A 15,623-nucleotide genomic window follows, 5' to 3' on the forward strand; every position below is an offset into this window, starting at 1 on the left:
CTGAGGGCTTCTGAAGGGAAAGGTATCAGCTCTTGCTCCAAGCCCTGCTGAACAGCTGGAGGCTGGCCGAGCGCTTCGGTAGAACACCACTGACAAATGCCCTATGCTTTATATCCTCCCCTGGCATCTCCTACTGACTGCTTCCAGGCACAGAAAAGCAGAATCACAAAATCATGGAACATATCACACTGGAAAGGATCCCGAAGGATCATCGAGTTCAACTCTTGGCTCCACCCAAAATTCTTTGTCTGAGTGCACTGTCCAGATGCTTCTTGAACTCTGATAGCTCAAGGCTGTGCCCACTGCCCTGGGCAGCCTGTTCCATGCCCACCTCCCTCTAGTGCAGAACCTGTCCCTAACCCCCACCTGCCCCTCCCCTGACACAGCTCCATGCCATTCCCTCCGGCCCTGTCGCTGTCACAGAGAGCAGAGTTCAACGCTGCCCCTCTGTTCCCTGTGAGGAGCTGCAGCTGCCATGAGGCCTCCCCTCAGCCTCCTCCAGGACAAATAAACCAAGGAACATCAGCATCTCCTCTTATGTCCTGCCCTCTAGACCCTTCCCTATACTTGTTGCCCTCCTATGGACTCTCTCTAACAATTTTATGTCCTTCTTATGTTGTGGTACCCCAACCTACACCTAGTGCTGGAGGTGAGGCTGCACAGAGCAGAGCAGAACAGACAACCCCTCCCCTCAGCCAGAGGGAGTGCTGGGCCTGGTGCATCCCAGGGCATGGTTGGCCCTTTGGGCTTCCAAGGCCTCTATTCTGGTCAAAAAAAGCTTAAATAGTAACACTAGCTTCAACTAGTATCAACTATCCCTCTCCTCCTCTCAAGACAAAGAACATTCTCTACTCATACTGTCTTTTTTCTATATCTTGAGAAGAAAAAGATATTGCTGTTTAATTGAAATTATTTACAGCAACATTGGTCATATCTGAAGAGAAACAGACTGAATCTCAATTACTATTTAATAACTTAAAAAAAGTTTTTATTTCCTACACTCAACAAGAAGAAAAATAATAAATAGCCCTTTGAAATGTATTAAATAAATAAACTCACAGAAAAGGAGAACACCCTACACAGATATATACATGCATTTAGCTTTTGGATAAGAATTCTGCACAAACCAAACAGTTCCAATCTCTTGAAAAAATCTTTCTAATATCAGGGTTTTTATAAGATGCCACATTGAGGCTTTAAGAATGCTGAGTTTTTAGGCAGCCAAGATTATAGCCTTTTGGCCTCTTTAGTCCTGAACATATGTGAGATTACCACACTCCAACAGCGGTCTTAACATATTAGACATTAACTTGTACGCAGACCATCCATCTGGTCTCAAAAGCCAAAAACAGCAAAAGCATATTAAAACCTTGAAGGTGCTAAGCTCCACTAACATTAATTTTTGTGGGATTAGATCACATCTGTTAGGAAAAAAAAGTTTGACTTCTATATTATATTCAACTGTCTATTTTGGGGTTTTAATTTCACTACATTGTGAAGGAAAAAAGAAAAAAAACCGGCTTTCAACTGATATTTATCCAGCACATGTACATGAGGGCACACTAAAGGGTGTTGGCTCTCATCCTCGAAAAGCCCACTTCTTTATTTAAGAAACAGAAATGATACTTTCAAATTCTTTTTCCTCAACTTTTGTGAATAAATTATTCAGTTTTTAAAATGTTTAATGCTATGATGCCCTCACCCAATATACAGATTTCAGAATATGTCTCAGTAACTTGCTTACTGTGTCAAAAAATGCTAAACTAAATGCTAAAATCAATTATCAAACAATCTTAGAAATGCTGCTTGGAAGGCACTTTAAATATAATCTTCTCCAGCTTCCTGCTCAACATCAGCTTATGACTAGATCACATAATCTAAGGCCCTGTCTGACTGTGTCTCAGAAACCCTCAAGGATGGAGATTCCACAATTTCTCCAGTTGCCCTGCTGCACTACTCTCCTAGTGAAAACGCTTGTCCTGTTGCCCAGCTTGAACCTCACAAGCCTCAATTTACAAGCACTGCCTCTTGCTATATTATTTGCCACTATTAAGTAGTTAGTTGGTTTGTAGCTATAACTGGAAGTTGCAAATGGATTTACCCCCTCTTCTCCCCTCCCTTCCTTGCAAGACTACCAAACCCAGCTCCCTCAGCTTCTGCTCACCATCTGGTGCTCTAGGTCCCTAACAATTTTGATAGCCCTCAAACAGACTTCATCAGTTTCCAAGTATCTCCGTAGAAAGGGAACCCACAACTGGATACAGCATTCCAGGTGGAGCCTCAGCAGAGCATTCTAGAGATGAACCCTCCCTTGATCCTCCTAATCTACCCAAGCCTGCAGTTTGCTTTATGCTATGAGGACAGTGTTGGCTCATATTCAGCCACACATCCACCACAACCCTTCAGTCTTTTCAGCAAAGCTGCTCCTTGGTCAGTCCCTTCCCAGCTTGTAGTGCTATAACACAGTAAAACTGAAGTAGAATTAGCAGAACTTCACACTACTCCTTGAACTTTCTGAGTTTTCTCTGGACCCAAACCTCAAGTTTATCAAGGCCTTTCCGGACTTAAGATCTGCAGTTGACAGCACAGCAATTTCATCCCTACACAGCAAATAGTATTTTTATAGTCCTCTTCTGTTGCCTGTCCTTATTTCATTTCTGTATGTTACTTTTTTGTGTTTTAATTCTCTGAGAGGTTCCCTGCTTGACTAAGCAGGCCTCCTACTGAAACACCAAATCCTCCTACACCGTGGGATCATTTGCTCCTGAGCTGCCTTTAAGTTTTCTTTAAAAATGGTCCACCTCTCCTGGGTGCTTGGTTGTTATCCAAGGGATTCCACCTACCAGTCTCCTGAAAAAGCAGAATTTTGTGCTCTTCAAGTCTAGGATCTGAATTCTGCTGCTCACCTTCCCAGCCTTCCTCCAGCTTCTGAGCTCAATCATTTTATAGTCCCAGAGATACAGGCTAGCATCTATAACCAAATAATTCAGTTCTCTACTTGACAGCAATAGATGAAGTGTTACCCTTGGGTAGCCTCTCTGGCATTTACACTGCAAAACTATTACCAGCACTGTCCAGAACTCATGCAAATACCAGACTGCCCTCCTAGTGGATATCTGGATGGCTGAAATCCCCCACGAACATGAGGGCCCATGAGTAGGAAGCTTCTACTAGCTCTCTGTAGAAAGCAGTATCCATCCCTTCCTCTTAGTCATACTGTAATAGATGCTCACTTCATCCCTGGTGTTCCCTTCCAAATCTTAATGGCACGGTCAGTGCTACTTAAATTAACTTAAAACTGTACAAAGATTCTTAAAGTACAATTTGCTCAGTGCAGAAAAGCCAGACTATCAAACTATTCTAAACTGAGCTCAGATATCAAGTGCATTAGTAAAATGTCAATAATGTATTTCAATTTAAAAAACTATGACTAAAACTAAATACTGAGTTGTTTTGAAAAGTTCTTAGTTACTGAAAAGATAACAAAACAGACCAAACAGCCTTCAAAATTCACTGTGGCATCTCCTATGCAACCATTCCAAGTTTGTTAAGCAGGTTTGACTTCAGCTTTACGGATTACAATGGGCAAGGCTTGCAAAACTCATTAACAGGTGCCTTGACTGTAACAGTTGCTAAACAGGAAAACTTAAATTTTGAATAACTGCCAAACATTAAAACTTGGAAGCTACTTACAGACATTTGCTCATGGGAACAACTGTGAAACCCTACAGAAGACCACGAATACTCAGAAGCTTATTTGTCTGACAGCTCGTCCCTTTCTTCCAGTTGTATCAGCAAGTCTAATAAAAGACACTGTTTTTTTTGCCTCGTTTCTTTCTTAAACATTAGAATAATTTTAAATAACTCAAGCATAACTCCATACGCTTCCAGGGAGAACTGGCTTTAAAAGTTCCCATCTAGCATTTCTGCCTTCTCAGTTGTGCTGATGCAACAAGCATAAGGCCTTGCAGTGAATTAGATTACTGGAATAATTTCTGCCATCACAAAGCCCATAAATACAATTAAGCATACAACAAACAACAGCATGAACATTGTCTCTCAGATTTCTCTCAAACTTTACCACTGAATAGCTCTAGCAGTTCCTCTGTGGCTTTCCATGCACCAGCAAGACACATCTGCTTTATAAAGACAGACTTAAAATTGCTGAGCAGGACTCTTTCACATAAAACAGGACAAAAGAGACAACAGTTTCTCCCTTACCCTTAAAAAGTACCATCACAGAAAGTAAATCAGATCTGGCAGGGATGTCAGATCCAAATTACTGTGTACGCAACAATTTGCTCTTTGCCTGACTGTTAACAGCTTCCAGCCCTTACAGAAATATTTTCCTTTTCAGTAGCGAAGAGACATGCAACACCAAGGCTTGCTATTAGTGCAGCCCCACAGAAATAGCAGAAATCCATATCGCATACAAAAGTTCAGATCACCTATCCAGATCTTCAGTAACCCCAAAGGAGCAACAGGGCTTGCAAGATGACATGCAAGTGTATCTAAAATAATTTTTTTTAAAAAAGAAAAAGGAAAAACAAACCAGAAAATGAAGAAAAAATAGCATCAGCATCTGAGAGAGCAAATAACCCTGATATCAGCAATTTTCCTGTCTCTAACAAGATTGCCTAGAGTTCTGAGGTAAGAGATTTGAATCATCCTACCAAAACTACTACCATTATTAACTGTAAGTGGGAATACTTTTATTATTCATGTACATACACAGCATACACACGAATACTGCTAAGCTGTATCCAGTTACACCCCGTAACACTGAATTTTAGGAAGTCCTTTCAGTAATTCTGTTTTTGACGCTGTTCCATTTCACGAAACTTTTCACTGTTCATACAGTCAGTCATTGCAACTGATCTACCGTCTTTGGGCACTTGTTTCACAAACTGTTAATTTGTTCCTTTTTATTCCTGTTTTTAAAAAATAAATTACCCTTGCTTTCTTTCAGTATTTTTAAAAAGTTAAATAATTTTTTATGCCAGAATTCTTTGAAGAATATTATAGTTATCTATCCTTCAAAGGCTCCTCATGAAGGAAGCAAATACATACATCAGACATGAAGTCAACTAATACACAAACTCAAACAAGAGAAAGGGAGGTAAATGGCATTAAAGGGGCATTTAGAAAGCACCCCTCACCAGAATCACTCAGCAGTATTTTACTTCCTTAATTCACAGCCACTCATCGTTGACTCTATATTTAGCAGTTTGATGCTTCTGGCTTTCGTCCCGACAAGTGCCAGCTACCATGGGCATATGTCACCACTTCCGAGAGGCAGTTCTGCTCCGCTCAGGCCCAAAGGGCATCAGAGGACGCTCCGGGGCAGCCCGGGTCATCTTCCCAGCGCACACATGCTCAAGGTCAGCCCCATGCTAACTGCCACTGCTGATGGGAATCCCTTTTTGAACCACCTGCCGTGGGCAGACTCAGACACACGTCTGCCTCGGCAACCCCCGACAGCAGCCACCCGGCACAGAAACAGCAGCGCCACGGCTCTGTACGGAGTAACGTGGCCGAGGAGAGCGATGCTCACAGGCAGGGGCTGCGTCTCTCTGTGGGTGAGACGATTTGGAAGAGAACACCGAGCCAAGACTCTGCTCTCCGCCCTTCATCTCACGCAGCATCCAGCAGCGTGAGGGCAAGCAGGGCCCGTACCGCAGCCGGGACCGCCGTTGGCCCAAGGGGCCAGCAGCCGCCTCCGGGGCTCCCCGCGGTGCGGGGCCGGGCACTGCGGGGCTGCCCCCTGCGCGCACGCCCGGAGAAGCCCCGCGGCACTGCGCCCGGCACGAGGGGAAGGCCGAGCGGAGCCGGGGATGTGTGGCGGAGTGGTTACCTGAGCCGTGCAGCGCCCGCACCTCTAGGCGGCCGGGCCGAGCCGCGGCCGCTCCGCCGGCCAGCACCTGCCGGAGGAGCAGGCGGACCCTGCGCGCAGCCGGAGCCCCGGCCCCGCCGCCCAGGCACAGCACCCGCGACTGCATGGCCGCGGGCAGCGCCGGGCCGAGGCGGGGAAAGGAAGCGCCGGCGTACAAAGTCCCACCGGAAACTGCAGCCGGGCCGAGCGGCGGCCGGGGCGGGCAGAGCCTGTGGGGCTCTGAGAGGCCGGGGGGGCTCCGAGATCGCCGTCCTTCCCCTCCCGTCAGCACGGCTGAAGGTGGCAGGACCCTCTGGGTGCCTCTGCTCCAGCCCCTGCCCCAGCAGGGACACCCAGAGCAGGGTGCCCAGGGAGATCCCCGAGGAGGAGACCCCACAGCCTCTGGGCAGCTTGTGCCAGTGCTCCGTCACTGCACAGCACAGAGGTGCTCCTGGTATTCAGAGGGAACCTCCTGTGCTCCAGTTTATGCCCATAACATCTGGTCCTGGCACTGGTCACTTCTGACAGGGCCTGGTTCCAGCCTCTGGCACCCTCCCTCATATATTTATGGGCATTGATGAGATCCTCCTGAGCTGCCTCTTCTCCAGCTGAGTGGTCCTGGTTCTCTCAGCCTCTCCTCATAGCAGAGATGTATTCACTTCTCCATGTCCCATTGAAGAGGGACTTCTCTTAAAATAAGAGGCCCAAATGTTGCTGTGTATAAAAACTCGGAACACAGAAGTACAGTCCAGAAACCACTGCAAGTGGCTAGTCTTAGAACTTAACCTATGTTCTTGCTTTCAAGTGTCTTACTATTGCATAGAGGAACAGTTTAAAGTTTGAAGCTTTTAAGCAGGGAAAGTGGGAATTTATGTGATAAAAGGGGTAAAAAAAAAAACAACCACCAAACGTATTGCCATATCAGGTGGCAGGTTTAAGTTTAGTAAGGATGGTTGGAGTGCTATCTGTAAGAAAGACATGATTTTTAAATGAAAGTGGCAGAAGCCCATGGCTGGAGAAGTTTAAAACACTCCAGAAAATAAAGTATGGGAGCAGGTGCAAAAATTAATTTACATATAATAGATATTTTCTAATTTTAATTTCTTAAATTCTGTGACAGCTTGCTAAATTAATATGCCCCACTGTACCAGGACCACATATTTGATATATTAGTATAACAAAAAAAACATATTTTTAAAATTTTTTATCATTTAAAAAGAATTTAAACCAAGACAAATTCCTAGAAAGTGATACTTTACACACGGCTTAGATTTGAGAATTTTATAACGTGTTATGAAAATATAGTTCAAATTTTTCATATTTTAACTAAAGTTAAAAGTTGAGTATATTTAAAAGATTGGGAGTAAATTTTAGAGCAATTCATTAAAGCCTGAAACTTTCATTAGGTCCCAATGTCAACAAAAAATATGAGTAGTTTCAAGGGAAATCCACCTGAGGCTTGGATCTTAGCACTAATAAGAAAGAAGATAGATAGTGAGAAAGGTTAACCAAAGGTTGGATCCAGAGTCAAGTCACCAGCTTTATTATCTGTATCTCAGTTTTTAGGTATCTCGGATTTATTTCTCCAATAAATCTCCCATTTCTTGCCTGTTTTAAGCATTGAACAATTATCCCAAAGGACAACTGCTGAAGAGTGAGTTAATAATCTGTTTAAACGTAGACAAGTTAGACTTCTAAGCCCTGGAAAAGGATGTTCTGAGTTATCAATATTGATTTAGTCCTATATGCACTTAAGCAGCTCAACGTTATGCTCTAAACACTTCAGAGTGATGAGACCTAATGATCTTCAGTGTTACCCATCAGCCAGCGTGTTGTCTGTGTATAAATTCTTTTCTTAGTACCTAATGTAGGTTTATAAACCTGTTTTCTTGGTCTAAGGCCAGGTAAACTAAATTGAAACATCCTTTTATGGACATTGCCCAAATTTCTTGTAAACTGAAATCTTGAATGCTGGAGGCTAGAGATAGCATCTGAAGTACAGTGTTCAGTTCTGAGCCCCCCAGAACAAGAAAGATGAGTACATACCAGAAGGAGTCCAATGAGGGCCACCAAGATGATGAAGGGCCTGGAGAACCAATTCTGTGAGGAGAGGCTGGGAGAGCCTGGCCTGCTTAGTCTCATTAGCGCCTTTTTTTTTTTTTTTGAACAGTAAGGGTGGTGAGGCACTGGCATAGGTTGCCCAGAGAGGTGGTGGATGCCCCATCCCTGGAGGCACTCAAGGCCAGGCTGGACAGGGCTCTGAGCAACCTGACTGGGCTGTAGGTGTTCCTGTTCACTGCAGGGGAGTTCAACCAAGTGACCCTTAAGAGACCTTTCCAACTCTAACGATTCTATGAAATAATGAGATTTCTCAAGATTTTGTACAAGTACTTTACTTTCACACAGTAAAAAAGCTTTTTTTTAATCCTCACTGTATGTGTACATATATACACCTGTCAAGCTAAATGCTTTAAATTTCAGCTCTTTCTGAGTCATGTATCTATAAAATGTTTTGCCTTTTAAAACATTATCTTAAAATTCTAAATTAGTCAGCTTTTCCAAAACTTTAAATTCAGCTTTAAGTACAGCCTCAAATTTCCATTTCTAGCATGAGAAAAGTATTTTTACCGATTGTCAAGCTATTGCTGAAAAAGTTATAATGGAAACCTTGTCATCTCTCTGCATAATTATGAGCAGACATTTTATTGAATATATATGCGTGTATATATATATACATATATACGCAAGCAATCAGATGTATAGCTTGAATGTTGCATTGTTTTTATGCTACACTGTCAGTTATTAACCACTAGAAGTAGTACAATTTAATAAATTGAGACTGTAGAACCTGCTTTTTCTTTTATATATATGTATATGTCCACATGTGAAATATCACCTAGCTCCACAACATTATGCTATTGCTTGAACATAGCATCTGCTTCTCTTGCAAATCATAACTGAAAGTTCTGTGCAAGTGTTTATGCTTTACATACATGGTACTTGCTCCCTCCTTTTTACTGAAAGCATGATTCCATAAGTAGTTCAGTCCTGTCATGGAGTGGAAGGACTTAGCAATCTGCATCTGGTGTGTTGGCAAGGCTTTCCCAGATGATTTACAACACTGGTAACAAACAGCTATTTCATATTTTCATTCCCTGGCTTAACAGCATTCTTATTTGGAACGTGAAGTTTCTTAACAAAAATACTTTTCCTTTGATTAAACAGAAAAGAACTTATTCCAAAGAGTGAGAGCTCAGAAAGTATCTCTACGAGTTGACAACTTCCAGACTCTTCTCTGTAGTAGCTGTCATCTACTTTGGTGCATAGCTCTAGCCGCAAGACAAAATTAGACACAGGTGCAGACTATAAAGAACAATGCATCATCTTTTCCTACTTATAGTCACTTCTCCTACACAACAGGAGAGAAGACAAGTGAGATGAAATCCTGGTTTTATCTGAAGTTTGTAGGAAATCTTTTGAAGGTAGTGAGGCCTGAATTTTACCCAAGTGTTATGGCTGAACTGAAGTAACATAAGTAAGTCAATCGGTCTTCATTTACCTCTTTGTCTAGAATGTAGGTCTGTCATTAATGTCCTTGAAAACTATGGCCAGAAGGAGGCAAAGAAAGAAGCCTATTAGAGTTCACACAATTCACCAGTGTTGTGGGTTCCATCTGGTGATGCTAACAGAGAAAGACAAACCGTAGAGATAGGCCTTTCTCACCAATAATTTTCATTCCTGAGCTTGAGAGATTACTTTGTATCTCTTTTTAGTCATGCAGAATTAGTTTCCTTAGTTTAAGACTTGTAGTTATTTTCCCAAGCTGTGTTCAATCTTTGCTGGCTTGTGTTAGTTACCAGATAGAAAGTCTGGCTTGTTTTCTTTTGGCTTATATCAGTTTTGAACAAATCTAAGCACTGATTTCCACGGCGCCACTTTAATTTACAATAATGAGAGTATTTCTAATACCAGAAGGTGCTTCTCTTGTATGAAATCAATTTGGAACAATATAAATCAAGTCAAAATGGTTATGCACAGCTGTTCCTGTGTTGACTTGAACCCCAAATTTGTCCTCTATTTTAATCTAAGTTGGTTTTAAGAATGGATCAACGCTGAGACGCTAAGAATCTATTGTAAACTCTCTTCTTATCTCCTGATTCTTGCTAAACTGGCTTTCACTGGCAATTTCTTTCTGTGCATCTCTTGATTATTAGTACATTAACCTTTTGCTTCTGCACTATTATAAAATAGGCAGGAGTGAAAGCTAGGTTATGTACTACAAATAGTGTTTATAACAGATTTTCCACTGAAGAAGAATGCGTAATTACCACCTCTTCAGTTAAGTGTTGAAAGATTGTTGCTCTCTGTTTGTATGACAACATTTTTCAGGAAATTATCATTCACTCCATTAGCTTTCTCAGTATCTGTTCAGAGCCCTCTCACTGTGTGTTATGCTATCCTGTTTGCACTGCTACACTGAAATAAAACAGCCAGTTAGGATAAGGGCAATATTGATTTTTTTTTTTTTTTGTAAGACATTGAGGTGAGGAGCTTCTTGCCATCTAATTGCTCCCTTGAACAGCTAGGGTTGACCTAGCAGCCTCAAGCTACTTGGAAGTGCATTTCTTAAAGATCATTACTGCAGTCATAAAACCTGCACATATTTTTTAAAACAACAAAGAAAAGCAAGTACCATGTTGAATGGTACTGCACATTCACATCCATATATGTGTACAGTATAAATGCTCAGAGTATGAAGGCTGTAAGTGAAGGCATCTGTAATTTCTTATGCCAAACTCCATCTGTTTTCAGTAGTTTGTAACTCCACCATTCTTTAATAGTTTGCACAGAAATTTCTCATGCTGAATTTCTGCCTCAGGCTGAAGACTTCTTTTGAAAATTTGAACAAAAATAGCTTAGCCACTTTTCAGGAAAGCAAAAAAAGCATTTTTTCTCAATAGCAGCTGTAACCCCTGTATGACTGGGAAGGCTACACAACTCAGCAGCCCCATCACGTGAGGGAAATACATACAACCTTTCCTGATGCTATTAAAGGGCAAAGAAGAGACTAGTAAAGAATAAAACCTCCATCCTAGCCGATAAAGCTGCATCTGGTTTTTCCTACATGAAAATAGTTCTTATACTAGAAGCTTCACTATTTCTCTCCTTTAGAACAGAAATTAGAGTTTTGCTAAGGGAGCCATTCTGGTTTCAGAAAGCTGCTTTTGATGACCGCACTTTTTGCTGAATCATGAGCTTCTGAAAACTGGACAAACATGTTTCATTACACTTCAGCAGTGAACTTGTCCTATTCTGTTTGTACGGAGTCATACCTAGGGTATGACTGCATGGGTTGAGCCAGACTTACCACTCTTTCTTCTTCTCCAAAGGCAGGGTGCATTGCAGACAAACAGATTCATGTGCTTTCAGTTGTCTTCCTCCTTCTCTCCCTAGGTTGGAAGCAGATGGATGAGGAGCCAGGCCTGAAAGGACAGTTAAAGAGGGGTGAGTTGAGCACAAGAACTCTAAAGGGGAAGAGTGCATGTGAAACCACTAGAAAATGTTATATACAGGTAGGCTGAGAGCAAAAAGTGACATGAACTAAAGTCATGAAGGATGAGGTTAAAACAGGCTGAAAGCACCGTGGCCATTATGCTCTGCAGGTACTGGAGCCTCCAGTATTCTGCTGCTGATAGATACAGTTGTGAAACCCTCTGAAAATAGACTGTCCTGGTTTGCTCATGCTGTTAGTCTGAGTTGTAGGGGGATCTGCGCTATTCTGCTGATGCCGTACTGAACTCTGGGTTGGAGGAGTTGTTTCTGTTTCTTATTTGTAGTTGTTTAACTCTAGAAAACTACAAAATATTAAACCAAAATAGGAGTTGAGTAATTTCCTAACTGCACAAAGTCAGACCGTCAGGAGTTTAATGCAGAAATTGAGTATATCTAGTGTTCTTACTGTAACTACTTTACATTAAGACATCACTTTGAATTATTTGGTTACATATTACATTCCTCTTCCTTTCCCAACAGGATTCCTTTCTCACTCTCTGCGCATCATGAACCTGTGGTGGGTATGAGTAAAAGCTGTACAGAGAAGGAGGCAACTGACTATTTTGGACTTCCATTCCACACATTAGGAAACTTGGAAAATCTGTGGATTTGTGAGAAACACTAGAGAATTATTAACATACATCTACACGTAAGGGGAGGCACCCTTTTTTTAGGCCGCAAAACCAGGCACTGTTTGACTCTGAGAGAAAAATAACAAACAGAATGAGGAACAGGTGTACATTTATAGTCAGAGATTCAACAGAAAGGATTGATAGGCAAATGATGATCAGAAAACCCTGGACAACATGCATCATCCTTCAAGGAATCTCCGATGCCAGCAGCTGCTTCTCAAATGGTGATGGTGGAGATGAGTACCCTTTTGTGTCAATACCAAAATACTCTGTACTCTTGATGAGGCCCTATCTTGAGTACTGTGTTCAGTTTGGGGCACCTCAATACAGAAAGGACACTGAGGTGCTGCAGCAGGTCCAAAGAAGGGCAACAAGGCTTGTGAAGGGCTTGGAGTATTTGTCCTACGAGGAGAGACTAAAGGAACTGGGGCTGTTTAGTCTGGGGAAGAGGAGGCTGAGGGGAAACCTCACTGCTCTCTTCAAATACCTGAAAGGTGATTGCAGTGAGAGCGGGGCTGGTCTCTTCTCACTGGTGACAGGTGACAGGACAAGGGGAAATGGGCTCAAGCTGTGCCAGGGGAGGTTTAGGTTGGATATCAGGAAAAACTTCTTTACAGAAAGGGTTGTTAAGCACTGGAACAGGCTCCCCAGGGAGGTGGGTGAGTCACCATCCCTGAATGTGTTTAAAAACTGTTTGGATGTGGTGCTCAGGGACATGACTTAGTGGTGGGTTGTTAGAATTAGAGTAGTATGGTTAGGTTGCAGTTGGACTTGATGATCTTGAAGGTCTTTTCCAACCTGAGCAATTCTGTGATTCTACGATTCTATAGTTTACTAGGATGCCAGCATGCCTAACGGAGCCCTGTTGTGATTCATGACTGAATGGTGAGGCAAGATGAGGAGCAGCTATATGTACAATAGCTTGGGCACTGCTCTGCAGCAAATGGGAGGGCAAAGGTATACGTTAGCATCTGTGATATTTGAGTTGCAAGGTCTTGCTAGCTGCAGCCTAGCATCTGAGCTACAATTACATGTTGATATTCCATTTATAAGCCCTGTTTAAATAACATTTCTGAAGTCTTGCCATGAGTATACTTAGGCCTGCACAGGTATACATGTTAGCATAGACTGAAGCACAGACTCCTCATTATTCATCTGTTATTTAAATCTTTTCCTTTGTTGGTAGTTGCAGCTAGGAGCAAATCTTTTGCTGACAAATATATTGTTAGTTATTGAAATTAAGCTGCTGTTGATGTTAAAGCTTTCATACATAATAAGTGGGAAGATTTGAAATATCAATTTCGTTGTCTTCACTGATGTGCATACCCCAGGAAAGTCTAGCATGCTGTCATGGTTTTATGATTTTCGGTTATTGGTATTCCACATCATAACATCGTGTAGTATACGTATCTGGTTCTCAGAAGAGAAGGACTACTACATTCCTCAGGGAACTTTGCTCCCCTGTTACCGTTTTCCGGTTAGAGGAAAAGATAAAAACTCGCAGATCACAAGACCTTGCTCTCTTTTCGCCCATCTCTCATCCCGGCAGCATTTCACTCCCCAGCCGTCTTATCGTTGGTATTAGAGTAAGGCCTACTTTAATTTTGGACACTCTCTCTCATTGTATTGGATTTATCAGCTTAAATTGTAATTATATTGTATTGTATTGTGTTATTTTGCATTCCGATATCTTATTTAGTAAATTAGTTTGTTTCTCCTCAGATCGTTGCCGCTGTTTTGTTCTTAGGCCCATCTCCCTACCCTTTTTCCCTTTTCCCTTTCCCAGGGCGTGTGTCCGTGGGTCCCCCTGCCCCATTCATCATGGAACCGGGCCGAACGCTCATAAACCGTTGACACATGCGTTACCAATGTGTGTGTGGGAGCTGATGGAGCGAGTGAATAAGTAGCACAGGGCTAACATGAGAAAAGACAATGACCACTTCAAAAAGAGAGGGCTGGAAGAACCACTCATCAAGATCCTGTCTCTCCTGTTGAAGAGCAACCTAGGCACTGACTACTGCAACTCAGGGAAGTCACTGATGTGTGTGTTAATTGTCAACATAGGGTATCAGATCATTTGTGACTTAATCTGTTTAGCTGTACTTGCATCAAACACATGCTCGTTAGCAGACATTTCCAATGTCCTTCCTCCTGTCTTTCATGTTGCCTTGACTCCATAAACCAACTTTAGTAGCAGCTCTCTTGAAGCATTGATACAAAATGTCAGCTAAATATACTTTACTCCTTTGTATTTAGTGTTTTATTTTGTATCTGGGATGAGCTACAACTGTACAAAAAGTGAGTTACTCTGGTGGATGGGGAGTAGCTTGGAGAAATGGGGTAGTTCCCTCACAATGCCATGTACTCATATCCCAAAAAATACCTAAGCCCACAGCTCAAGGACAGCCACAAAATGTTGGCAGTTACCTTAAGAGCTAAGCAAAATATTTGACCCAAGATTACCTGAAATAAATTGTGATACGTTTTCATGTTAAAATGATGTTTGCCTTTTTTCTTAAGTTATAAACACCTTGTTTCTTTCCAAATATTTATGTCTTGATAAATTGCATTTTGCTATCTACAAGACATTGCACAGAATAATCTGGGAAGGGTCACAGACAGCACGAGCTGCTGAGATAACATCATCAAGCAAAATGCCAAAGATCCCGATGACGGGATTAATCTTACCCCTTATAATTCAGCGTTGTCCTTGTTCTGCTCAGGCTAATTCCACGCATCACAAAGGTCACTCAAATTTACTAGAACTGTGAGGCAATCTCACAAGCTCACGTTTGCCCTTAATGAATAAAATTTAGCTTTACTCTGATTGCGGAACTTGCAACGTGACTTCAGAAGGGACTGAGGCCATTTGTGGGAGTTACACAGTCCCAAAAGATGTAAATACTTATTGCCTTATTCCTGAACATTTGAACTCTCTGCAGGCATTATTTTCACAAAAAATTGTCATCAACCTGCCTGGCTGGTCACAGAATAGAGCTGTGGGTGACACACAATGAGAGATTTAGCCCTGAAAGAAGGCTGAGGTGAGCACCAAACTATTCCGTTTCCACACAAATATCCTAAATCTTTGCTGAAAGGAACTGCCAGCGAATATTCTGCTGGCATATGTTCTGGGCCCATCCAACAGGAGAGCTTGTAATCAGCTCCCCGACCTCTTGACCTTGTCAAAGAGAAAAAAAAATGCACAAAATTATGCCTGCTGTGCTGTCATCTGGGAAAAGCCTGCACATTGCCATTGCACTAGCACTGCGGAAACACTAAATGAAAATCTCCAGACTGTGCATGCACAGAAGTACAGATTTAAAATGGCTCCTAGTGACCTGGTCTGTGATTTGAAATGCCACACAGGGCTGCACTGATATAATCTCTTTTTTGAATATAAATCTCTTGTTTTTAATATAAATTAAGATGAATGAGATGATTATTTTTTTCCAGGAATTTTAAACTGAAAATTGATTAAATCTGTATTTAAAGAATTGAAGAAAACAAACAAACAAAAAAAAATACAAAACCAGCTGTCATGAGGCTGTAATGGGATCTTCTTT

General features: G+C 42.0%; 1 protein-coding gene and 1 long non-coding RNA gene across 4 annotated transcripts in view; one reads left to right on the forward strand and one right to left on the reverse strand.

Annotated features, from left to right (window-relative positions):
• Nucleotides 1-6,027, reverse strand: part of VWA8 (von Willebrand factor A domain containing 8) — a 180,503-nt gene extending 174,476 nt beyond the window's left edge. Inside the window, exon 1 of the mRNA XM_021375025.1 lies at nt 5,855-6,027. Within this exon, the coding sequence (XP_021230700.1) occupies nt 5,855-5,999 (145 nt within the window). The 5' untranslated portion in view covers nt 6,000-6,027. The remainder of the gene's footprint in view (nt 1-5,854) is intronic.
• On the forward strand, nt 5,162-14,988 carry LOC110387186. 3 transcript variants are annotated; one of them, XR_002432434.1, is made up of 4 exons: nt 5,162-5,381; nt 11,327-11,377; nt 11,906-11,942; nt 13,844-14,988. It is a non-coding gene; the product is annotated as an uncharacterized LOC110387186 (long non-coding RNA). The 3 variants fall into 3 exon arrangements; XR_002432425.1 differs by lacking the exon at nt 13,844-14,988 and having other exon boundaries at nt 11,906-12,415; XR_002432429.1 differs by lacking the exon at nt 5,162-5,381 and having other exon boundaries at nt 7,047-11,377.

The sequence above is a fragment of the Numida meleagris genome, chromosome 1, assembly GCF_002078875.1.
Source record: "Numida meleagris isolate 19003 breed g44 Domestic line chromosome 1, NumMel1.0, whole genome shotgun sequence".
Classification (NCBI taxonomy): Eukaryota; Metazoa; Chordata; class Aves; order Galliformes; family Numididae; genus Numida; species Numida meleagris.